Raw genomic sequence first — 26,125 nt, 5'->3', positions numbered from 1 at the left:
TTTCCTTTGGGCTCTGCTTCTCCCACTTCTCACGGTGGGGGTATCAGGGAAATAATGGCAGAGGTGGGGCTGTGTCTCCCTGGCTCCTGTCTGGCTGCTGGATGGTGCCACTCCTGAGCCATACCCTGCGGGCTCTGTCTGGAGCTCACCCCCACGCAGGGAGCAGCAAGCCCGGCCTACCTGATGAGCTCTATGGTGGCTTTTTTCAAGGAGGAGCCTGTTTTCAGATGGTCACGGGGTAGAGACACCCCCTCTCACCATGCACACAGCAGGAGGTGAGAGCTGGGTTGGAAGGATGATGAGACCATAGAGTGTGTAGGGGGTGGGGGGACCTTCAGGGACTTTACTGCCACTGACACATTGGTAAATCAAGTGGGAGATTCAAGAGGGAGACTGGGGTGGGAGGGAGAGGCTGTGGGCACATAATCCCATAATGATGAGCTGCAGAAGGAAGACATAGGTGAAGGAGAAGCCCTAACATTGGTGGAGGCTGCCATGGGCCAAAGCAGGAGTTGGGCAAAGTCTTGGTCCTGCCAGCCGTGTGCTGTCAAGCTCTGGCTGTTCTCTGGACTCCCTGGTGTTATCTTAACTCCTGGGAGAGGGTGGGAGCAGCTTCCAACTTGGAGACAGTCCACTTCTACCCAGAGCAAAACAGTTGTTTTGGTACCACATTAACCATGCTGGTTATTTTGGGAATTTTCCACCTTCTTTTTGTTTTCTGTCCTCATTACAAGTAAGAAAAATTTGCTTTAAATGGCGTTTCAGAACAGGAATGTTGCAAGAGTCATAGAGCAGCTATGTAGTTGTGCCTAAAGCTGTTCCTTTGCCCTCCCCTCTTGGCTTCAGCTGGGCTTGTTCCTGCAATGCTTTCCTTCTGGATTTGCTCCTTTTGGGTTCTTCTATTGTTTATGCTCCTTTCTTTCAGGCTGGGGCACATGTTTCCAAGGGTCTGCCTAGAGCCAGAGGTCACAGTCTCTTCAATGTTCAGCCATGGATTTTGTAACACTTGTGGGGAGAAGAACCAACCTTGGTTTGGTATTTTTGGCAGCCCTCTGTCACCAGACTCTGGGCTGCTCCCTGTGCTGTCCCTGCTGCCTTGCTGGGGACAGGAGTAGCCTGAAAATGCAGGGCAGCTGCTGGCATTCCCACTCCCACAGCTGTGTCAGGCAGTGAACTCCATGGTCCTTGTCCTGCTGGCCTGGGAGAGACCCGGGGCCCGGGATCTCATCCTGTTCCATGGCAGGACACCCCTGATCCTTGTGACATGGGGAACACACAGCGTGGCCAGCTGTCCTTGGGCACTGCTGGATCCATGTGATCAGATGGCAAAATCCACTGTGAGCCCCTGCCCTTTGAGCAGGGTAGAAACTCCAGCTGACAGGCAGGCAGCTGGAGGAGCAGCCTGGTAAACACAGCCCCGTGAGTGTGTGATAAGGGAGCTCTTGCCCCCAGGCACTCCTTGGGCAAACCCTTTGCCCAGAGCTGTCACCCACCCTGCCGTGGGCACCGAGCTCTGGTCCTTCACCCCCAGCCTCCTGCGCTGCCTCCCAGGCAGGTTTGCTGCCAGCTCTGCTTTCCTACTAAGGCAAAGTGCAAAGGCATCTCTTGCATCACTCCAGGGGGGTGGGGGCCAGGCAGGGCTGTGCCTGTCAGCAGCAGCACTGCAGGCAACAGGCAGGCACAGGAGGCTTCAAAGATCCACAGACCTGCTCCCATCCAGTTCCCCATTGCCTGTAAATGAAATAGACCAGCTTTGAAAAATAAAAATACTCCTAGGAAATGGAAGCCACTGCTTCCAGCTGAGATTTGTCTCCTCCAAGGGGAGGACAATTTGCCTTTGAGACAACCAAAATGTTTCCTGCATGAAAGGCCTGGCTCTCCTCTCTGTGGAAGCACTGGTATCTTGTGTCACCTGTTTGCAAGGCACCTTTGAATGTAACAGTTTATTTAACCTATTAAAAATACATTAATGTGCCTTCTTATTCTTTTCTTCCCTGCCAAGGAGTTGGTCAGACACAAGGAGTTGGTCAGACACGGTTTCAGGTGAGTTCTGAGGGCTGGTTGCTGCTGAAGTGTGCAGAGGGGTCAGACATGGAAGCAGTTTCCAGACTCAGAGTGGGCTCTGCAGGAACATCCCTATGCCCTGCTGCACACCCTCTCCCAGTGCTGGCACACACAGACCTCAGGCACAGCACCATTTTTCAGAGAGCATCACACATCTCTAGCCCCCTGGTTAATGGTTAGACCCACGTTGCAGCAGCTGCCTCCCTGGCCCAGCTGTGGAATGAGTCATGGATTTTAAATATTGGATTTTCTGATCTTGCCCTTTGGACTTATTTTTGCCGTGGCTGTTGGTAAACTGTGTGGTTCTAAGCTCAGGCTGCTGTGAAATGCTCTGCACTGCTGCACCCCTGAGCAGGTACATTTTGCTAAGTTGTACAGGAGCAGTGTCTGATGGAAGCTGCACAAATAGCTCAAAGCAGGAGGCTGATTTTGGCTCAGTTTGGTGTAGAATTGCCTCTCAAAGAAAGTGCTGGTGAGAAGGGGCCTGTGGCAGCCTCAGATTCAGCCAGCCTTTGGAGCAGGACTGTTGCCAAAGCTGGGTCAGAGCAGCTAAGTCTGGAATATTTGAAAGGATGGGAACCCTTCCACCCTGGGTCCACATCCCAGAGCTGCACCACCCTTCCAGGGAAGTAGCTTTTCCTAACATCCTGAACCAGCCAGGCTGATTTACCTCCTGGAAAGGCTTCAGCTTCATCCTCCCTTCTAGCTGCCAAGTCACTGTAGACTTCTGCTAAATCACCCCAACTTCCTCTCCTTCCCAACTAGCCAAGCCAGCTATCTCCACCTCTCCCTGTAGGCAATGTTCCCTGACCTCACCCAGCCTGGTGGCCCTGCTAGTCCTCTCCAGCTTCCAGCAGATCCATGCTCATCCTGGAGGGGCTGTTCACACCCACCCAGTCCTGCTGAAAGGGAATGCCTAGAGCCAGGACACGCTGAAGTCAAGTTCAGAAACAAGCTCCTTGTGTCTGCTCCAGTGAGGCTTCAGGAGAAGCTGGTTTTGATGGATTTCTGGATGAGATGGCTCTGAGCCACCTGGCACATGCCCAGCACTGATAAGCAAGGCCTGCCTGTGCCCATCTCCTTGCAACAGCACAGCATCCTCCTGGCCACTGAGGGCTACAGGCTACTGCCTTGAACTGTCTCCTCAGTGCCATGGAAGAGCAACACACTCTGGGGATATCACCAGCACAAGGCTGGCATGTCCTGAGTTCTGGACTATTCAGAGCAGCAGGCACCTCTCCACTGGCTCCTGGGCACTGTCCACCCCTACTGGAGTAGGTCCAAGGGGTTCAGCTGCTCCCAGATTCCAGAGGCTGTGTGGCTAGAACCCAGGGGAGCTGGTGGAGCTGGCTTGCCCTGCTAAAGGCCAGCTCATCCATCTTCACCTTGCTAAAACAACTCACTATGAATGGAGAGGCGAGTGTAGTGCTTCATTTAGATGGATAGCAGGGAGCAGAGGGACTTTGCAGGGTCATGTTGGGCACTTCAGCAGGGTCTGGGCTCCAAACCTGAGCCTCTGTGGAGCATTAGACTCCCTTCTCTTTTCCCTTCTGTGGGACTGAGAGGTGCTGGGCAGCCCAGAGCTACCTGGTCCCCACTGGGGAAGGATGGTGTCACATGCCTAAGGCTGCTCCTCTGAGGTCTGAAAGATTAGACTGGAAGTTTTATGGGTGGGAGATGTCCCAGGGCTGAGGTCAGAGACAGAAATGTAATGTCTGCCCTGCTCTGTTATACAATCTGCTATTAAATAATCACTCGGGGTCACTGCGCCTGCCAGGCCACTGCAGCTGGCAGTGGGGCTGCTGGAAAAACAGGATCACTCTCCACTGGACAAGAAGGACAAGGAAAAGCAGTAGCACACTTCTGGGCAGCGCCATGCTCAGACCCTTCCCAGCCTTGGGGTTCCTCATTGCAATGTGCTTTTCAGTGGCAGAGGCACTCTGTGAGGACACAGCTGTTTGTAGGATGGTGGCAGTGGGGAGGTGGCTGTGGCTGGTGTTTGTCTGTGGGATGCTGTGGCTGAAGTGTGCTAGGAGGGAACTGTGCCTGTCACAGGGACACTGGTTCTCCACTGAATCTGGGCAAGGGAAACATCCAGTTTCTGTCCAGCTCAGCTCTGTGCCCCCCAGCCCGTGACTGCTCTCTGCATTTCCTACACCTGCAGTGGAGCCAAGGCTGGGGCAGAGCCATGGCCTGCCACGAGCTGCCGACCAGCACCCAGGGGCTGGGCCAGTGCCACGGTGCCAGAAGAAAGAAGCTGAACTGGACACTTGGAGGACATCAGGGAACCTGTGGGAATGGCTGCTGATGATCTATGTTGGCTGCAAGTGAGCTAGATGATTTTCCCTGGGAGATACAGGCCAAGTCCAGGAAAAGAAACCATGCTGCTGGGGGAAGCTCACAAAGCAAAGCTGGGCAGCAGCCACACTGCACTCAGAGCCTGAGCACTGCTGTCCTGGGATTCCTGTCCTCCAGCACGCATTTACAGCTAGCTAGCCTACTTCTGCTGGGTAATCTCTTCCTAATAAGGGGTTTTGGCAGGTGGCTGTGCTCCCCCGAGGGTGAGGGAGAGCAGCTCAATACAAGCAACAAACTGGTGTGGAGCAGGGTGAGTTCTTTTTGATTTAACTCGCAGGGTGGCACTGAAATAGGAGCGCTGGATGATGACTGGATGGTGCTGAGGAAGATTGAGGTATCCCTTACTTGGATTTGCTGCCTGTGATCAGGGAGGCATTCTGGCTTAATGCAGCTGTTTTGTTATTTAATGCCACTTGATTTTCCTTTACACTTTCCCAAATGTTTTAAGCTATTCTTTGTTGTGTTTATCCAATTTTTAATCTGAGGTCAAATGATTGGATCTTAATCCCTGGATCTCAAATGAATTTGCCTTTTGGTTTCCAGCCCTGTGCTACAGCCAGGCTTGCTGTCCCCTTTTCCTCCTCTCATTGTTTCTCTATTTCTTGCAAGTTAGCATTACTTGAGAAGAACAAAACTGGTGATATTCCCCTGATTAATATTTCCAAACAATTTTATGTTTTTCCTTGTGATGAGTCCCTGGAGCCTTTTTTTTGTCAAACTACCTAAATGTGATCATAGCCAGTGCAATACTGTGCTTTTTGTGGCTGACTGGATACAAGAGACAGCTGTCATGGAGTAATCCTACAGGACAGTACCAAAATCAATTTTACAGTCTTCCTGGAGGAGAGGGGGCAGGACAGCCTCTGAATCAGATTCACAAATCCAAAGATGACAGGATGCTGACCTCAGCCCCACCCTCTGGCTTTTGCTAAAACTTGGTTTCTCATTCCATTGCAATTGCCTTGCGCTGCAAGTTTCTTGCTCAAATGTATGCAAAAAGTCTTGGAGGAAGATTAAATACAATTTTTCAACAGCATGTTCTAGATTTTATTGAGACGAGATCTAATTAAATTCACACATGAATCCAGCCAGATTAAATGGCTCATTCTGCTTTGTGTCCTTAGCTTGGCCCAGGGGCCAGACTGAACGTACAAACACAGAGCACAGAACTGGTCTTGCCCTTCATGTCTAGACTCAGACCCAGACTTTGCTTCAATACCTGAGACTAGATCCAGACAGTTTCATTGGTGTGTTAAGGATCACAAGCTACATCCAGGCCTGACTGGGAGCACAGGAGTGATCCCAGCCCTGAAGGGTGCTGCTGCCCCAGGTACCTTTTCATAAGCCCATGGTGCTGCTGGGGGAAGCTCAGGTCCCCGCCTCACCTGACTTTCCTGGGTGCTGCCATCACTGTATCCTATGCCAGCTCCTGATGGCAGCTATCTTCTCTTTGAGGCACCCAAGTCCTTGGCAATGGAGCCTGTGCTAGTCCAAAACTTCTCCTGAGATGGGTACAGCGAGCTGTGACCATGTGGTTTAATTACACCCAAACCCATCCTGTCCTGACAGACCCTCATCCAAGGGTGTGTGCGTGACCCCGTACTGGAGGGATTTGCCTTCCAGAAAAGGATAATGAGAGCTGCAGGTGAGATTCTGCTGTGGGAATTCAGCAGGACTCTCTTAAGCACAACTCATCTCTATGCAGCCAGTCTGGACTTGCATGGAAAACAAGCATGTGAAACCCTGGGAATAAACCACCCACTTCCTCGTGAGGACCTGTAAGTCTCACCCAGCAAGCCAGTCATGTAGCTGCAAAGGATGCAAATAAACTCTGCTGTGTAATTAGCACCCTTTGTATGCCAGGGCAATCATTCCTAACCCCGACATGCAACCAGGAGACAGGTCTGCCTGCACAGGGCTCAATCCCAAACACCCTCCCCAGGTGTGAAGCTGTGCTGCTTCCCTCAAATCAGGATCACATGGTGATGCTTTGCCCCATATGGGAGGAGCTGCCTTGTGATATGAGAGATCAGTTATGCTGCAAGGGCAAATATCCTCTTCCAAAGCCCACAGCCACTGCTGATAGGAGTGTTTGCTGATAAATACCTGCAGCATGCTGAGCTAATTAGTCTGATTTTATTACATTAAAGAATGAAATGTCTATGCAGCATTTTTCCTGGTGAGACTCTGAACTGCCACTGAGGCCTCTGTGATGGTGGAGTACTTTCCATCCCAAATTGTCCCTGGTAGCCTGATTTTTGCATTCTGCACCATGCAAACAAAGCACTGGTAGTATGAGCTGAAGCACAGTCACTGATCATATGGGGACTCCTCCTCCCTTGAGCCTTGCTGTTTGTACCAGAAAAACAGACACAGCTCTTGGAAGGAGGCTGTGTGACTCCAGGGGCTGGTGTGATTGTCCCTGCAAGACATTTGATGGGTGTCACAGTGACAGCTGGAGCAATGCTTCTTTTCCTAGGATGAGAAGTTTGGAAAATGGAGTCTGGGGGTGTGGGAAAGCTCTTTCTCTGTGCTGTCCTTGAAGGCCTAAAGGGTCATTGGGAAATGACACCAAAGGGATCCAAACCCAAGAGGTGCTTCTTATTTTTAGAGCTGCAGAGCAGGCAGCAAGTGGGTAAGCAGAGCTGGCCTCCAGATGAGGCTGGGAGCAGCGTGCTGGCTGTAGACAGGGGCATCTCTGCAGTGGGGCAGCCCTGGGGTTTGCAGGCACACTGGCACTCCAAGCAGCACTGCAGCCTTCACAGGAGTCAGTATCTAAGCCAGACTTTAAAAACAGCCTCGTCTTGTGCTGTTGCTTAAGAGTGAGATGGAAATCTCACTGTGTTTATAGAAACTGAAATGATAGGACTCCGCTTGAGCAAATGCTTGCAAGGAAAGATTCAGCTGGCTATGGAGCTTTGCTTCCAGGAGCAGAAGAAAACCACTTAGCCATTTAATCCTTTGAAGATTTCAGTCACCCTGATAAGATGTAGACAGGGCAGGACAAAGGAGATGGCTGTTAGGTGCCCCTGCAAGACTGTCACCTCCCCAGGCAGGCTGCATCCCACCACCCCAGGGAGCCACGGAGGCCAGCGTGGCTCCTGAGCCTGCCCACTGCCCTTTCCCCGGCTGTGACACAGTCCCTCGATTTAAACCCTTAATCCTGGGAAGATTGTGCAATAGCTCCTTCAGGCTGAGAATGGATTATGCCCGTTTCAAAGGTATTTGGCACTCTGGCTGCACCGTGAGAGCCCAATCTACCAGCCTGACCTCTCCTGCAAGAGCACCTGCAGGCAATTCTTGCAGCTGGTGCCTAGCAACTTGCTCTGAGCTGCTCTCACTGCTAAAATTCAACGTTATTTCCACCTTCCTCCCCAGAGGAGCAGCTCCTGGGTCAGCATCAGGGAAGAATGAGACGTTTCCCACTCAGCTTGCTATAAATTAGTGGTATGGGAGGGGCTGCCTTCTCTCTCTCTCTCTCTCTCAATTGTGTGTCCTGTAGCCAGCTAAAAAGGCGTCTCCTCTCAGCATGTGAGACCGCTTGAGGAGATTAAGTAAAATGTTTTTTTCCCTTCCTTCCCAATTTGTTTTCTGCTGCCAAATGCTTCTCCCTTCTTGCAGTTGTCTGCAGAAGAACCAGGCTTGGATTCATGCTGTGTCTCCCCTTGGCTTTGCTTGGGTGAGCCCCAGGTTATGCCAACACGCACAGGTAGCTGCAAGCCCGGGGCTGTGCTGAGCACTCTCTAATGACGCACAGCAACTTTCAGATCACCTGTGTGACAAATGAAGGCAGCCCTGAATCTGAGAGAGATACCCCTGGGAAATGGCAAGCACCAGAAAAAAAATGCATAGGAAACCAATTCTGCCTGTTTATGGCACTGAGATGTTTGCCGAGGTAGTGAGGCAAACATCAGCCAGCCTGGGCAGGACCGAGCAGCGTGTTCCTGCTTGTGGGCAGGGCACGGGAATGGGCGCTGGGAAGAGGGAGCCAAAGGGAGGATCCAGCTGCAGAGTGGGCAGGGGCTCGGGGAGCAGCACATCCTGCAGCGCCTGCTGGCACGGTGCAGAGGGAGGAGCGCTCCAGCTGGGAGAGTTGGGAAGCTGTGAGTAGAGAAGTCCATAAGTAGCAGGGCTGTGGTACGGCAGCCTGGGTGTTTTTCAGAGAAAAGCAAGACGAGGTGCCTTGTGGGGCATTTCCAGTCCCTGGGAGGGCACGTGTTTGCCTCTGGCAACAAGCCCGAGATCCAGGCGGATTTCCCAGTGGGAGTCTGTTAGGACATCTCAGACTTCCCTGAATGGCACAGCTCCCTTGGTGGGGTCTGGTGGGAGGGCAGCTGAGCACTGCCTGCCCTGGCTGTTCCCAGTGCTAGCGCTGGTTCACCACTGCAGAGCTGACCTCTCCTTGCCTCCCCAGTTTTATTCCTTGGGAAGCCCTGGGTGGTCCTAGCCACTGCTGCCAGAGGGTTGGAAGTGCCTCATTGCTGTGCACAGGGTGGTGTTCAGAAGAGCCACCTTTATCTCAGCTCTGTCCTCAGCTCCTGACTGCCTGCAGCACGGCACAGTCTGGGAGGAGGAGTGGGAATCTCCTGGTCACTCGTTTGGACTCGGCAGCCTGAAGCAGATGAGGAGAGAGGTTCGTAAGCGCAGAAGCACCAATGGAGACGTCTCCAGCTCATCCCAGGACCCTCAGCCCTCCAAGGTGGGACATGGCTCTGTTCCCCAGCCCAGCAGTGGTGCTCAGCATGCCTCAGGTAGGTGTTTAACTTAAGGATTTGTCATCATGCAGATTTCTTTAAACAAGCCCAACTGCATTGCACAGGCTGGCTGATGAGGATTGAGAAACACTTTATATGGAAAGGCATAAAGGACCCAAGTCTGATTCAGCCTTTCCTAGTGTCCAGTGGGTGCTTGTGGCCTGCATGGCTCAGGGACTGGCCAGTCCCCTGCCAGGCTGTGATGCCTGAAGGCCAGGAGACACTGTGGTGGCTCTTCCAGCCACAGGAAGGGACAGCTCTCCAAGCAGCACGGCTGAGCAGCCTTTGTCTCACTGCGTGGGTGACACTGGTGGTGTTTGTTGGCTAGCCCAAAGTGGGTTTGGGACAAGCTTGGGACAGCAGAGTTTTCAGAGCAGCATGGCCGAATCCAGTGCCTCTAGTACAAAACTGTGACTCTGGTGGCTGAAAGGACTACTGGCCCAGCCAGCACTCGTGGGTCAGGAATCCTTCTGCTCCAGCAATCCCTTCCCACCTTTGCACAGTTGTTCCCAAGCTCCTTCCAGCCCAAATCTACAACCAACTTAAGCAGTTTCAGTCCTAACTCCTTTCCTAGCCTGGCTCAGAGTAATGTATCTGGGAGTGCAGTGGAGATGGGGACCTTGCAACCAGGAGAAGACACGTTGATAGCAAAATCTTCAGCTCAGAAAATGTCTCCTTCCTCCCTGCAAACATAAGGGGACAGAATTAAGGCTGAGCTTTCTGACCTCCAAGTTCTTGACTTCTGCTCTCACGTTACAGCAGCAGCAAATCCTGTTGCATGAAGCAGAAATCCATCTGTCTGAACACGCACTATTTCAAACTCTTCTCTGCGTAAACTGTTCCAGACTTGACCAGGAACAAGGCTGTTTACTAACAGCAGAATTAGGAAACTTTCTTTAGTATTGTGGTGTTTTCTCCCCTGTTTTTTTAGTTTGCATATTGAGCTGCTGAAGCTTAAATTTGGCAGCTAACAGTGTCAATGTGTTTTACTTCAAGTTGTTTCCCTTTGCCCGATTGCCTGAATATCTCTGCAATACCTCTGTGTACAGTGTGCTCTGCCATCCTTCCAATGGAAAGAAGGTTTTTCCTTCCCTTGTATGAGATTTGAAGGACAAGCAATGATACACTCATTTTCAGTAAATAAATAGAGGATGTTAAACTGCAAAAGGCCTGTGGCAATATTTTGGGGTTTTTTTAACAAAAAGGTTGAATCCTGCTTCCATTTATGCTGACGTAAATCTACAATAATAAAGTTATTTTACAGAACTGCATATTTTATTAATCCAAGTGTCATAACTAGAATTGAATATGTGATAATAGTTTGATAATTGTATCCTTCTGCAGTTCTCACTTGCTATGATTGCAGCATCTTTTGGACATTTTACTTTCTTTTTCATGTGTTGTAGATATTAAACTTTCTGACACAAGGGCTGCCAGCGTAAGCACAGCAGGAGGTGTCATGAACCCCTGTGTAAGGAAACCCCTTATGTGCTACTTTGATAGTAAAGGAAAGCAAAGTTTGGGAAGCAGTTGTAGTGCTTCTGTGATAGGTGGTTTTTACTTTGAAAATCTCTTCTGAGCTTTCCCTCCACCTCCGTTTTGGCAGAACCAAACTCTGTTTGCTTTTAGGATTGCTGTCATTCACAAGCTGCCTCTCCAGGACTAAGTAAGTTAGCATAGCTAAAAACTGAGAAAAATGGTTTCTACAGAGAGCATTGCCAGGGTGAAGTGTGGTTTTGCAAGCCTGTTGCTCACTTCGCATGATTTATTGGACATTGTGTTCTTCTAACAAGTGACAAGGTCATACCAATTTGCCTGAGAAGGTTTACACAACCTTTAGCAACAAGAAACCTCACAGACTTAAAAACTTCATGCAGTAAGGGCAGCTCACTTTCACAGCTGGCCTTTTGAAAAGGATGAAGCAAGGTCAGTTCGGATGGAGAGGAGCAAGACTTGCAAACCCTAGACACAGCAGGAATGTTTGGTTCCTTGGGAACTTGTGCGGCTTGTTCTGATTTAGAGCTGTCCTGCGTGTTCTGCAGCAGCAGTGCTACAGTGAGGAGCTGGATTTAGGGCTGGAAATGCAGAGCGGTCCTATCGCTCTCCTGGCTGTCCCCAGGGCCCAGCAGGGTGAGGGCGCAGGGGGACACCACACACGGGTGACACTCCGGCTGTGATCTCTACAGGAGCGAGCTGTGGCCGAGGGAGGGAGGGAGCCCTGAAGGACGCGCTGCCTGAGGAGGTGTTTGTACGGCCTGGGGGCCTCCTCGCCCTGCGCCCCGCTGGAGCCCCGCTGCTCCAGCTCAGCGCACGCGGGTGCCGCGAGGGAGGCACTCAGCCCGGGGCCGGGCCGGGCAGCTCGGCCTGTGTGCATGCCGTGTCTCTGTGTGTATGTGTCTGTTTGTTTGTGTGTCTGTTTGTCTGTCTCGCTCTATCTGTCCTCTGCCTTCCCGCCGCCCAGCCCCTCAGCGCTTCCCCCGTCCCGCTGCAGCCCCCGGGGGCTCCGGCTCCGGCCCCGCCCCTCCCGGCGCGAGGACCCGCCCCGCGCGCCGCCGGCGGGCGATAAAGGTCTCGCGGCGGAGCTCTGACGTCACGGGGAGTTAATTTTAAACCCGGACAAGATGGCGGCGAGGGACGCGGCGCGGCGCGCGGGCCCGGCCCGCCACCGGCCCGCCCCGGCAGGTAACGAGGCCCGGCGGCGGCGCCGGGGGCGGCGGCGGGGCTGCGCTCGCGGGCTCGGTCCGGAGCGCGGGGCTGGGCGGCCTGGCGGCTCCGCGCGGCGCCGCGGGAAAGGCCCCCGTGTCTCCCCCCTCCTCAAAATGGCGTGGGCGGCCGCCCGCCCCCGAGGGGCGGCGGGGAAATCGCGGCAGCGGCCCCCGCGCCCGGCCCGCCGTCGCTCCTCGGCGGGGTCACCGCGCTTTCCCCGCTCCGCTGCCGGGGCCTCTCCCCCGCTGCGGTCGGCGGCCCGTGCCGGAGCGGGGGCGGCCCGGGGGCCACTGTCGGTGACCTTATTCCCCGCGGCGGAGCGGCCGGGCCGCACCGGGGGTGCCTCAGCCCCGGGAGCGGCGGGGGCTGTGCCCCGGGGCCGCGGGGCGCTGGCGTTGCACAGCGCCGGGAGCGGAGCCAGGCAACCCCGGGGGCGCCGACTTTCCCGGGGCCGCGTCCGCTGGCGGCGGGAGCAGCTCGGGGAAGGAGGTGACCGATCCCTGGCGGCCCGGCCCCCACATGGAGCTGGTGCGCTCCGCTGTCAGCGCTGCTCCCGCTGTAATGTATCCCCCGGTGGGGATGGGACACGGCTTTGGCTGGGTGCTCAGCCTCGGTGTGCCGGAGCCTGCGCACTGTGCTTCTTAAAGTATGGTTATTGCTCGGGAACGGCTTAAAATCTCAGCGCTCGTAGCAGCCTCCCTGCCGTACGCTTGGCGAGGGGGCACCTGGGATTTGTGAGGCTTGTACTGCCTCGAACGCTGAGTTTGGATCATGTGAGGTTTTCAGCGCTGCACTGGAACACTGAACTATTTTAACATCTTTGTTGTGTAACTCTCACTTAATTTGGAAGTTGAAAGATTGGACTGGGCACAGTTAAACAAAACCTAGCAGATGCCATGTGCCACGTTTGGTTTCAATTGCTTGATTTGCAAGCCAGCTAGAGATAGGGAAATCTAGCTGCACTATAAACTGGGAGATACAGAGTGACAACTCACCTGGCTTGATTTACAGGGAGGAAAAGGCAGTGCTTCTGAGCATCAGGAAAAGTTTGATTGTGTTTGGCAGCATTGCAATTTGAATAATTTAAAAGAGCCCAAGAGATTGAAGTTGAGGATATGATACTGCTTTACTGCTCAAGGGCTGGTCTCTCTCCCTCCCAGCACTGGTCAGCTTTCTTTGATTTCAGTTTTTCTGTGTTTTTGCCACTGTGTCATTTCATTATCTCAAAGCATTAGATTATTGCATAGTTTTCTTAAGGTCATAAAAGTGCCAGCACACCTGTAATAAATGGCCTTTTATTAGCTATGTCATCATTAGCAGTGGAAACATGCACATGTCACATCTGAACTTTAGTCATGGAAGAGCTTAGGTGATAGGGTCTGTGTGGATGGCCTGTGCCTGCCTGCAGAAGGGATTTCTGAAATCCCCATGAAATAAAGCAGAGGGATAGGTTGGAATAGTTACAAGAGCAGCAGTGAAACAGGAGAGGCCTTTAACTTCTCCTGTACCATTACTGAATGTTGCTTAACAGCTGTTACGTCCTAGCTTACCCTAAAATCAATAATCCTGTTACAGCACCTCCTCAATAATAGCACTAGTTTTTTGTTTTTTCAGCTGGAATTATTTTGAAAGCAGGGAGTGGAGTTGAGGAGGGCTGTATTCTTTCCTTTTCACGTTCACTTGCCTGCAAGTCGATACCTAGCAGAGAAATAGTTCCAGCACAGAAGAGTTTTACTTGAATTGTTGTGAAAGCATTGTTTTTAAACATGACAGTCTGTCCTGGTTTGGGAGGCTGGGCAGCTCTTGTTTGTGTTGGGTGCACAGGAATGCTTGAGCCACGTCTTACAAGAGTCCTAATACTTCTTAGGTACCTTGTGTCAACTGCAGTCCCTGTGGTTTGCTTGAATATCAGTGATTAATATTTGCTTGCTGGCTGTGCTAATGAAGTAGTACTGACTGGAGTGAGGTGCTGTGATAGATGAGAAGTTGTTTTCTCTTCCTGCCCTAATAATGGAAGGTACCTCATGCTGGCTAGCCTGGACAGAAGAAGGGGTTTTCCTCCAGTGTAATAGAGGAGCACTTCTCTCCTGGTGGCTGCATCACCTTGTCCCCAGCTTTGAGCTTCCCAAGTTCCAAGCCAGATGAGATGGGCAGGTGGGAATGCAGGTGTGAGTTCTGTGTCCCTGTTGGTTTGGTGGTGAGCCACAGTGATGTGGTCTGCAGCACCAGCATGGTCACAGGCTTCACTTCAGTGCTGCAATAACAGTACTTTTAACTTTGTGCCTGTTGTTAGCAGACTGCTGTACATCTTATCACAGTCCATGGGAGTTTCAAGGACATTCATGAGGAAAACTACGAAATTTCACTCAAATGTTACCTTACATAAGTTAGGTTTGAATTGGCTTTTGTTCTTGCATTGTGATTATGAACAGACCCCATCCCTGGGATGATTTTTATATTCATGGCAGTCTTTGAATTGGAAGATTTAAACTTTAAAATCAGGCTGAGTTGTTGCCTTGTCTTTTAGCTTACTTAATTTCTTTTTCTACTATTGCGGCATGCTGTGCCTACAGTGTGGTCTGTGAGCTGCCTGAGTGCATTTTTTCAACTTTTTGCTGGAGGCTGCATTTACTTCTTAAACTTACTATACTAGTTGTCAGTTTTTAGGTTTTTTCTTTAACCTCGACTATCTAAGATGAACAAGGCATAAAAAATATTTTCTAAGTTTCTGCAGTATTTGCCATTGGTCAACAACTGAAAAAAGTCAGAAATACTTATGTATGGTGGTTCCTTAGACTTTACCCTTGCTGAACTATGACTGGGTTTCTTTTTTTAAAACATTTTCAGCAACTTGATCTTCCTGAGATGTCCTGGAGGAAAGATAGAAGTAGCTTTCCTTGGTTTTGGAGGGTTGTTCTTGATGTGATACAAAGAATTGTTATCTCATCCTGGAGCTGATTTTAAGGTCATGGTGCTGCGTAGGGAGTTCATTTACGTGAATGCGAATACATTTCTGGGCTTGGGATTGGTGTCTGAAAGACCAGAGCCAGAGTTTTAGATACAAGTGGAAACATGGCTCACATTGATGTCTGCTGTTTCAGTCAACTGCTAAGAAATGACTGATAAGAAATAAGTGATGTCTTTGAGGATAAGAATTATAATCAAGGCATTTCTAGGAGCAAAAGAATACATAATAGGAACTTGTGTTTTGAGAGCATTGGTAACTAACTTGCCTGACCTTTAGCTTGTGTTCATTTCTGAAATAATATGTTCTGTATAGTATTCATTGCCAGGAAAACAAGACTTTGTTTGCTTGCCAAGCTTTTTGAAACATTTGAATATCAAACTTGGAAGGACTGTTGAAGTTTCTTCCTTCAGCTCCCCAAGCTGGTGTTTAACTGGAGTTCCTGCTCTGCAGCAAAGCAAGGAGCTCCCTGTCCCCTTTTGTGTTTGGGAGGGAGCCCACATCCCTGTTCTAGGACCATAATTATCTCTACAGGATGTGTAAGCATGTGAGCATCCTCCTAAAGTTATCTGTTCAGTTTGTCTGGAGTCTGTCACATGGAGACAGAGAATTTTGGCTGCTCCATGGCATTGTTACTCCTTGAAGTAACAAGACTGCTTTATATCTCAGTGTGAGAATAGTAGATCTTTGAAGCTGTACAAGTATCTCCTTCAATTAACTAGAGAGGGGAAAAAGAGAAAAGCTGTGCTAATTTAATTATGGTTTGTAGCTGGCTTCTCTTTAAGGTTGGAAAAACTTACAGTAGAATGTTTGCCACCAAAGATGCCACTACTGAGCATCCAAGGCAATCCAGAGGAACTTAGATGAGTAAATGCAGGTAAGATGGATGTTGGAATTCCTGTTTGATGCTCACTTATGAGCAGGACTAATAGGAAGTCAAGTATAAGGTGAAAGAGAAGTCCATTTGGGCCTTTGCAGAAATGATTTATGAAAATACAGCTTATTTTAAGAGTGGCCCTGCTCTTGTTTCTCATGTAGGAATAGGTGAGAGGACTGGCAAAAGTCTATGTAAAAGACTTTTGTGTAAAGTGTCTTTTAGGGAAGGGTTTTTTGTTCACAGCTTGGTTACTTGGCCTCTCTTTACCCTTTGTATGGGGGAAATTCTGATATGCTTTACCAGGATGAGAGATGTCCCATGTAGTTTGTTGTTATGGTTTTTTTTTCCTAAATGTATTTTCAGCTTTATTTTCAGTGCAGATGATGAGCAAATGATGATTGCATTTCCAGCCCTAGATATTGGTGATTTTTGCATGGCAAGGTGGGATTTGCTACTGCAGGTCATAGCAGGTTTCTTTTAAAGGAGTAGAAACCAAAATGTTGAAGATTTGAACTGCTGAGATGTTGTACAGATTGCAGACATGGAATGTAGAATGCAATTCCCACTGAATTGATATTTGATAGTAGAACCTAATTTGCTCTTACACAGTTGTTTTTCCAGTGACATCAGAATCAGGTTCCAGTCTGTAGTTCATGTCAAATTATGATGCATTTATTTTCCCACCCTCACCTCAGAGATAAGCATGTTGAATTTACAAATTCTTATTGGTCTCAGTAAAATATTTGGAATGTCTTTTTGAGCAATGTATTGGATAATGCCTCCAGTATAACAAGGTGCCTTTTTTTTTTTTTCACTTGGATTGAAAATTGCAGAAACTTGTTGGAGAACATGTGTCAGCTGCTTGTACTGAGGTGTTAGGACTGCTTTCCCTGTGTTGTGCATACTTGGAAAAGTTGTTCTCACCTCTTATCTCCTCCAGCAGGGGGGTACTGCTGAGTGGAAGACTAAGTGCTGTTATTTTAGCTGCTTCTTTAAACCCAATCCTGTGATAATACTGCCTGCAAACTTGCTGTCTTTCCCCCTCCTCAACCTCTTCTGCATGAAAGACAGGGTCTTCTGGCTTTTTCCTGTAGGTGTTAATTCGCCTTGGTCCGTGTGGTGTGATCTGCTTGGGGAGCTGTAACTTCTGGGCAATAAAAGGTTCAAGCTGTCAATCCTTTGCCTAATATGGGAATCATCACAGCCCTGATTTCAGGGGAGGAACAGTCACTTGAAGTATGTGAACTCCTGGGCATGGAGACAGAAGCTTGACCTCCTTTAATGTATTGCTTAGACATAAAATAGTAGTGAAAATAACTGCTGTAGAAAATGAGGTTAAGGCTCTTGATGCAATCAAATCGCTTTCTTAAAGCAAGAAGTCATCTTGCTTTTAAGAGAATTAAGTTGCTTAAATACTCTGTAATCCTGAACTGAGGAACTGTGTTTAAGATTTTAAACATTGCCTCGAAGCTGCCCTCAAAGCAGTTAACACTTGTCTTTCAGGGAGCAAAGTCTTAAGCTTGTCATTAGGATAGGGAGGGAGAGCAGTTCAAAATTCTTAAAAGGAAGTCTTTGCAACAGCTGCTATGTCAGGCTTGTTGCTAATAAATTGTTTGGAAAAGTGCAGTAAGTAATGATTTTGAGGGTTAGGACATAGAACTGGAGTATTTTCTAAAGCTAATAGTACTATGGAAATAGCTGCTGAAGACCTACAAGTTATGTGTTGAGATTTAAAAGGAAAAAAAAACCTTTCAAAATAAAATACTGCTGGTACAAACATTCAGAAATGTGACTTCTGCTTTTAAACCTAATTTTTTTCAATGGAAGAATGAACATACTGTGAACATTTGGATAGCAAATGTGGTTAAATGCTTGTAGAACCTTCAGATGCTATGAGAAATCTTGCTTGTTTGAGAAGACCCTCGGAATACAATTTGGTTCTTTTGAAGAGGTTGGAAGTTGGCTTGTGAAAATACTGAATATTATTCTTAGAGTCTTGCTCTAAGTACTTTGAGTTGCAGATATCACTGTGTCATTAATCAAATATCAAACTGAGTTGTTCTTTAGTCTAATCTTGTGTTGATTTATTTCTGTGGTGCATTAGGACTAGATTAAGCTTTAGTGAGCTTTGAAGAGGAGCACACTGCTGACTTTCTCTGTTCCAGTTCATTTTATAATCCTGCCCTTTCCTCCCCAGAGCCTACTCTGTGTACTGTAAGGAAAGATTTCATGGATCCACCAAATGAGGACATTAAGTGTGATCTACAGAGACTGCACTGTTGGTTGACAGGTTGTGCTAAAATGTACACACTTTGTAGAGTTGTGTTTGCCTCTTTCTTCTTCACCTAAGTGAAAGATGTATGTTAAACCATTGTGGTCTCAACATAGGGTAGTCTTGTAGAAAAGCAATTTGATTGTGCAGATGTATTTAGACAAGTTTGAGAGCTTGATGTGAAGAGGAGTAGTGAGCAGCCCGCTCTGTGTTTGTTCTTGTTGGGATGAGAAGTGTGGCTTGCCTTACACCTGAGGCTGCTGACTTCTTTCACTTCTATACCTCTAGGCTTCCTGGCCAGCAGCCATCAATGTACACATGACAATGGCATTTCCTGTCTCAGGAAAATGTGTTTAAAAATCAAAAATGCTTCAGTTGTTGAGACTTGTTTTGTAGCAGTGGCTGATGTTTCTGTGGTGACAAGAGTTGTGAATATGTTAAAAATTGTTAGGTAAGTGGGTGAGCCTTGAGCCCTTTGAGCATAGAAGGGTGCTTGCAGGGAGCTGAGCTGCTGGAGTCTGTGTTAGAATGTCCTTGGGACAACTTCACGAGTGATACTGAAATTAACATTTTTCTAATCTTCTCTGTAGCAGGCCCAGCTCTCAGAAGGTGCAGTGCATTCCCTAGGTGTGTTCAAGGGAATATTCCTCCTGTGCAAGAAGGACTGTGCCAAGCTCGAGCTCTTCCTACCAGCCACACGTCCTGGCCTGTAACACTGACAAACTGAAACCTGTGGCATCCTCCATTTGTAAGGGAAGGAAACCTTGTTCTTAAGTGAAGGTTAACAAATGTGTTGGCTACCCCAGCCTAAATCTGGACTTTATTCAGATAGAGACAAATCTTTGGCAACACACAGTCAGATCCAGTTACAGCCCAGTTGTCTACCCATCTTTGCAGTGTTATCACATATCACCAAGTCAGTTCCTACATGAATATGCTTCTTAACTGTACTTGTGAGTTTTGGGAGTCTGGAGAAATTTTCCAGCTGAACTGGGTTGTAGTTACAGAGCTGAACTTTTCTTTTGGCACTGGTGCCCAGTGAAGCAGTGTGTCCCTCCCCCTCAGCGGTGCTGTGTGCCTGTTTCAGAGGCTGTGGGGTGCAGAGCACATCTCTTGGTGTCCAAGATAAGCTGCTGCTGGACCTGGGACGGCAGTGCCAGCACAGAGGGCAGCAGCCCTGGGCTGCTCAGCAGTGCAGCTGAACTGTGCCCTGCAGAGGAGACTGTGTGCCTCTGCTGTTTGTCTTCAGTGCTAGTTCTCATTGAATTTCTGTTTGAGTTGATACAGTCTGTAGGAAACTGCTTGTATTGGGTTGCTTTTTCTGCTGGTTTGGCTTGGGTAGCTGACTTGACTCTGAGCAGTGTTGGATGAGTGGCAGAATTAGCAGGAAAGGCAGTGTGGTGCTGCATGGTGCTGGAAATGGGAAAGAGTGGGAGAGCCCCTGTGGGTGGGTGGTTCAGACTCAGCTGTGCTATTGAAACAGGCTTGAAGAGGCAACGGGGAGAGGGGAGGAGGCAGCTACTGGCACTGTCCTGTTGGCAGAACTAATGTACTTTGAGCTGTTGCCTTAACAAGGGATTTGTGTAGCAGCAGCAATGATGCCTGGCAGAGACTCAGCAGTTGTGGCAGTACCTGTGGGGCTTTGAAGTGGATGGACTTAGGTCCTGTATCAGTTATTAGGGGTTAATTGCAGGAAAGGCATATGGCAGCCCAGGCCTGTTTCGCTGCATGCTTAGTAGCAGGGACACTGATAAAAACTATTTTTGTTGTAGCTGTGTGAGAAAAATCTCTTCCTCTAGTGGAGATAAAGTGAAGGCATGCAGAAATGTTAAAAATTTTTTGTTTGTTTGTTTCAATTCTCTTTAACTGTGCCTTGTGTAGAACATTTTTCCTGTTTTGATTCCCATTGTTGATCTGGGTGTTAATTGTGTTGACGCATGTTTCCCCTGTTATGCTTCCCTTTCATCTGATGGCTGTCAGTGGCCCTACCAAGTTAAGAACAGTTAAGAAGGGAGAAGAAGCTGAAATATTTCATGGAGTTATCTGCAGGTAGTTACTGTATCAGTTTTGCAAACTGTGTGATCTAGAGAAGACAGTTTTTAAAAGAAACCTAGACTCTCTCTGTATGGCCCTTTGTTCTTTGAAATGAAATGTAGGATTCTGGGGTTCAGTGCTTAGAAAAACTGTCTGGAAAGCTCTCTTAGCTGCAGGAACTCAGAGATGGGAAGCTGAGTGTGAACTGAGGTTGGGCTGAAAGAGCACCTTTAGTTGCAAGCTGGGTTGAGTTGTTAAGGTTGGAAAATATCTCTAAGATCAGAGTCCAGCTGTTATCCTGGTGCTGCCTGTTCACCACTAACAGCGTGTCCCCAAGTGCCACATCCGCTTGTTTTTTGAACACTTCCAGGTATGGTGATTCCCCCACTTTCTGGGCCAGCCTGTTCCAGTGCCTGACCACCCTTCCCATGAAGAATTGCTTCCCAATATCCAGCCTAAACCTTCCTTGGCACCATTTGAGGCCATTTCTTCTCATCTTGTCACTTGTTACCTGGGAGAAGAGACCACCCCCCACCTCACTACAGCCTCCTTTAAGGGAGTTTTAAAGGTCACCTGGAGCCTCCTTTCCTCCAGGCCAAACTCTCCCAGCTCCCTCAGCTGCTCCTGATAAGAGCTGTGCTCTGACCCTTCCCCAGTGCCTCAGGGTCTTTCTTGCAGTGAGGGGCTCAAAGCTGAACCCAGTACTTGAGGTGTGGCCTCACCAGTGCTGAGTACGGGAGGTTGATCACCACCCTCATCCTTCTGGCCTCACTGCTGCTGCCATTCAGCTTGCTAAAAGCAAAAATGAGAGGTTTGAGCCTCTTGGGCTTGCTGTGTTTCCTTACACTGGTGTTTGTGAGTGACAAGTTGTTTATGCTGGAAATGAGTAGGACACCTGACCCTCTGGCATCTCTTCTGTACAGCCTAAGGAAGCACTCACTGCTTTCTGCTGAGCTCCTGTCTGGCTGTGGTGCAGATGCACCTCGGTAACTAAAGCACCTCTGACTGGCAATGGAGACACCAAACATGGGGTAATTGCAGTTGGTGTCTCTCACTTCATTCTTTTCTCCCTATTCTAGCTCAAAATACCAATTTAGGTTAGCTGCTCATTGTTTAAATTACTGGCTGCTGACATGAGGGCACATACAAGGCACATAGAACACAGTTATGGCCTAAACCAATTAGAAAATACTGACTCCTTGAGTGAGCAACAACCTTGAATAAAATCACTCTGAAATGCAAGCAGAAATCTGCCTGGTTTAAATGTGTGTGGCCTGCAAGGACCCAGTTAGCTTTCAGTGTTCATGAGGAGCTGTCACTTGCCATTTCCAGAGTTCATGGTGAACTAGGGCACTGTCAGATCTGGAGTACTCTCATTCCCACCCTCAAGAGCCTGCCTGATGGGTAAGAAAGGGGAGAAAAAGTGAGCAAGAGGCCTTTTAATGCTTTAATCTGCCCTTAGTGTTTTAGTACAGCTTTCTTTGAGGGGGCTGGAAAAGCACTGGTGAATCTTACTGTGGGATCCTGTTAGGTCCTTCAGTGAGTGTGCTATTAATAGCTGTGATTTTTGGGCAGAAGGGAAGAAGGATGAGAGGCATGTTTTGCCACTGTCCTTACCCTGCATGATTTTTCTTGTAGCTGTGGAGAAACATCTTTCTTACCGAGTTCATAATGTGCTTTCTAAAAAGCAGTCATTTTATATAGTTTTTAACTTACTGGGTTTGTACTGCTTCTGGCTTAGCCTCTGCTTATTGACATTTTCTTACTTGTATTGGTTGAGAAGAGCAGAATTTGAGGGTTGACTTTTTTTGCTGCACACTTTTGTTACATGAAGTTTCCTGCTTGCTCTTTTGTCCCCGTAAAGGGAGAACACAAAATGCCAGCTTATCAGTACTTTGTGCAGGGGGGAGCTGTCTGCTCCTGCGTGCATGCCGACCATTCAGCAGAGGAGCAATTTAAGGCACTTAGGAGTAGACAAGCCTATTGTTTGATTAGTTGATTAGCTTCAGAGGTATCTAGGTCATCAGAACATCATCTTTTTCCTCTTTCCTGACAGAATTGTAGCTTCAGGTGCTTCTCGCTTCAGCTCACAGTTATGTAACAGTTCTAGATCTGTCCCTTTAACATCCCATTGCCCCGAAGGAACACAGAGTGTTAAATGTGGCTTTCCCCCTGTACCCTGCCCCTACTCCTCTATTGGTCTTATTGGATGTCCAAACAAGTCTTTGGAACTTAGCTCATCAGTCCTATTTATAGCTGAAATATTCGAAACATTTAATTATTTCTGGCCTTAAAACGAGCTACTTGGCACTGTTTACTAGTCAGCAATAGGAAAGCAGCGATGCATTAAGGTCTGTGTTAGTTTCATGTGAGTTTATTGCATGGAGTAGCACTGCTGCAAAAACGGGAGGACAATTTTGTGGCTTAAATCTGGTGACTTTTTTTTTTTTCCCCCAGAAGATGTGTCCAAATAAGGTTTGAAGGTTAACATATTTTCTTTCTGTGCTCTGGAACTCACTTCACACATGCCTACACTTTCCTTCGTTCACTACATCAAAACAAGAAATGTTTAAGCAATTTGTCTCCCTTCTCTCCAAGGAAAATTTCCTACGTGGAGCACTGAGAGAATGCTTTACTTTGCAATGCAGTGCAGCAGTTTCCTCATGATAAATTATTTTAAGCTTTTGATTCAAGCCATGAACTCCCTCAGCACGTGGAGGTTGAACAAAATTTCAAGCAGGATGGCTTGAGCTTAGTGTAGCTCACTTCATTTTGCTTTTCACCGTTGAGGTGATGGTGGGGGAGCCTGTCAAGCATCTGTATTGAAATGTGAGCAGGAGACTTGAGCTGCTGTTGTGTGGAGGCAAATGGATTGTGCTGTAGAGCACCAGGAAAAAGAGTTCAGGGATGCTCAAAGCTGAGGGGCCTAGGGGTGCTGGAAGTCTTGATTTGAAGTTGACTTCTAGCAAAGTGCAGGTTTCTGTGCAGGCAATATAAGACTACCAGCCAGAAGATTTACTGCTTTATACTCTTTCAACTCCTTGTTGTGGATAGAGCAAATGGAAGTACTGATGAGGGACAGGTGCACTGATGAAAGTGACTTAAAACTAAAAAGCAAATGGGATTTAAAATATTTTAATGTTTTGTTGAATTTTTGGGCAATTGAGTTCGACTCGCTGTCCACAGAAGCAGTTACTAATTGTGGTTCAGTGCTTGTTGATCAAAAACCTTTACTGTATCTAAAACCAAATGAGTTTAGCAATTAGTATGTGCTTTTTTAAATGAAAGTATGTGGATAATGTGTTCAAAGAGTTCAAGCTGTATTTAGGTTGAAACTTAAAGGTAACTGTATTTTCTGTCAAAGTGCTTAAAGGGAAGAACTTGCATTTAAAGCAGGCTGTCTCTCATTTTCATAGTGTGCAGGTGTCTGAGTGTTTCATGCTGGTGTTCTTACACTGCAGCACAAGTAGGTCAGCTGCTGGCTGTGTACTTAGGGGAAGCAGGAATTGGCTTTTCATTTTACCTCATGCTTTAAGAAATGGGTTATTTAGTGGGGTTTGTTCGGTTGAAATACTGTCTGCATATACAAGAAGCTACTGTTCTCAAAATCTGGCTTAGTATTTCAACAAATGGTGCTTGTTCTGGGTACTTAGCTGGTGAGAATAAATAGCAGTCCTGCTGTAGTTGTTACTGAGTGGAATGAGGAGTTTATAGGGAAACTGAGTGGTAGGATCTTCCCTTGGCTATACTTGCTCCCATTCAAATCTGTCTGCTTCTGTGTCTTGCTGCATAGTGTTGCTTCTCTTGTGCTTCCCAGCCTGTTTGATCTGGGTTGGGAAGTGATCGTGTCAGTCAGAGCCATGCGTTAGCCCACAGGTTCTAATGGAATAATTCAGGTTGGAAGAAGCCACAATGACACAGGGACTGATTGGTGAACAGCCACAGTAATAGGTGTGAATGGATGGCAGAGTTCAAGGGCAAGTCCAGTTGATGATCTTTTTGCATCAGCTCCAGACAGAGCAGCAGATCTGACCTTAGTCTGGAGTCTGCTATTCAGTGCTACAGAAACTTCAAAGGTCAGGTGAACATCCTGAAAAAAGAAAAATATAGCTGTGACTTCCTGGGCCTGCAGCACTATGCTACAAGTTCTAGTACCATATGGTTTGACAGATGAGGACTCTTATGTATGTACTAAAAGCCTGAGGTTCAGATCCTCTGTGCACATGGGAGTTTCCAACAGCACAGTGATCAACCCCATGAGTGAGTTTGGTGAGTCGATCAGTCTTTAATCCAGTGGCAGGATCTCTGTTGTGTGTGCAGAACATGGAACTTCCCTCTGAAACACCCACTCCCTGTGTGAATGGGTTGTGTTGGTAACTCCATTACTGGTGTTCAAATGTACTATAAAAAACAAGCAAAACCCCCAAACCAACAGAAGTCTGTTGTTTTGGTTGCCTCTGTAGCAGTACTGAAATGTATTGTTATGGAGACCTGTGAAGGGATGCTGCCTTGAACTTTGCAAGTCCAAAGTACTGCCCAGCAGGCTAGGAAGTAGAAGTAGTGTAGTAGGAGAAGTTAGTGTGGAAGTGGCCATTCTGTGAATGCCACCTCTTCTAAAGTTAGTAATCATCCCTTTTATACTTGATTTGCTGGGACTGGACTATTGCAAGAACCTAGAGCAGTCTGTGGGATTTATAACAAATCAGATTAAATTCTGAGTGTTGAGTAGTACACTGTGACTGTGCTGGGGCAGGTGAGGAGGGGGGACAGCCAAGGGACAAGGCTTTGAGTTCTGAATTGCATAAACTTCTGGCCTGAGCTGACCGGACAGTGCAGTCAGCATGTTTATTATTATTCTACTTTGAGAATTTCCACAGTGCTCTTGCAGAAAACCAGACTGTGAAGGGGGATGTTTCTTGTCCTGACCTTTGTTTCCAGAGGCTGTACTGAAAGTAATTCTTGGAAGTGTAATGTGACCTCTCTGGCCATGAGACTGAAGCCTTCTAGAAAGGCTCCCTGAGTGCTGCCTGAGACAGCAGCTAGCCAGAGTGACAGGGTGAGCAGCCACAAGGCAGGATAAAGGATCACAAAAGGGTGTGACATCTGCCTGGGACACCTGACAAGGTTGCACATGCTGATTGTGCTGCTGGGACAAGCAGTGGCACTTGATCTGTAGTTAACATGCTTGACCTGTGCAATGTGTGTCCTGTTAATTGCCAGCTAGTTCAAAATCTTGAAAGGAGGGGTGTTCTCTGCCACTCAAGCACGAAGTTATCGAACCAGCTCTTCTGGATGGATCAAGTTGCTTTCACAGCTGTCAGCACTGCAGGTCTCCACCCTCTAAAGTGCTTGACTGATGGCCATGATGGCCTTTTCTGTAGGTAGGTTGGGAACTTTTAGATATATTAAGCTGGTTAGTCAAAGGAAAAAAAAAGCCAACAATCCAACTTGACCCAAACCAACCAAACAAACCCAACTTGGTGCCCTGGGTTTGACTTCCAATTTCTGCTGGTAAGTGAAATCCAATAGGAGTTGAGTAGGGTCTAGGATGAATCTTCTGTCCTGTTCCCTCTGAGCTAATGAGCTTCAGTGGTGCAGAATGCTGTTAACAAAATGGGAGCTTTTAATGGGCATATTTTGTGTAAGCTCTTGATAGTACTATCTCCTTGTGATAGGGAGAATTTGCTTGTTTATAAATAACTATTGCTAAAGGTCCATTCCACTTGTTTGTTCTGAAATCTCCTTGGCCTGAAGAGGTTTTGTGTGGCTGTGCTCTGCGCTGGCACAAGGATGCTGCTACAGCTTGAGGTCTTTGGGGTCTGACAATTTTTGATGACTTCCAGGTAGGACAGGATGGTTAATGTCAGGCTCCAAGTGAATGAAGAGAAGCTGCAGGTGTGGCTTCAAACCATTTTTCAGTCTGCGCAGTTTACAGACCCAGTCCCTTACTGCAGCTGTGTATTTAAGTAAAGTTTGTATATAAATAAAAGAATAGGAGGCTCTTCCAAGTAACCAAGTTACACTACCAGGGCCATACCTTGAACAGAAACTGTGAAACATTGTGTCAATGTGTTTGCTAAAGCACAGGCACCTCT

The 26,125-nt window shown here is 48.0% G+C and overlaps 1 protein-coding gene across 6 annotated transcripts in view; it reads left to right on the top strand.

The window, feature by feature from the left end:
• The first annotated feature begins 8,547 nt into the window (after nucleotides 1-8,547).
• The window catches only part of ATL2 (atlastin GTPase 2), a 40,236-nt gene continuing 22,658 nt past the window's right edge, over nucleotides 8,548-26,125 (top strand). For 3 of the 6 annotated variants that reach the window (XM_063152397.1, XM_063152399.1, XM_063152400.1), the window contains exon 1: nucleotides 8,550-9,173. In XM_063152397.1, coding sequence (XP_063008467.1) covers nucleotides 9,044-9,173 — 130 coding nt within the window. In that variant the 5' untranslated portion in view covers nucleotides 8,550-9,043. Of the gene's footprint in view, nucleotides 9,174-11,807; nucleotides 11,859-26,125 lie in introns of those variants that run through there. The other 3 variants (XM_063152395.1, XM_063152396.1, XM_063152401.1) reach the window with 2 other exon arrangements.

Source organism: Melospiza melodia, chromosome 3, assembly GCF_035770615.1.
Source record: "Melospiza melodia melodia isolate bMelMel2 chromosome 3, bMelMel2.pri, whole genome shotgun sequence".
Lineage (NCBI taxonomy): Eukaryota > Metazoa > Chordata > Aves > Passeriformes > Passerellidae > Melospiza > Melospiza melodia.
Note: the sequence above shows the minus strand (reverse complement) of the source record. Positions and strands in the feature narration are given on the sequence as shown.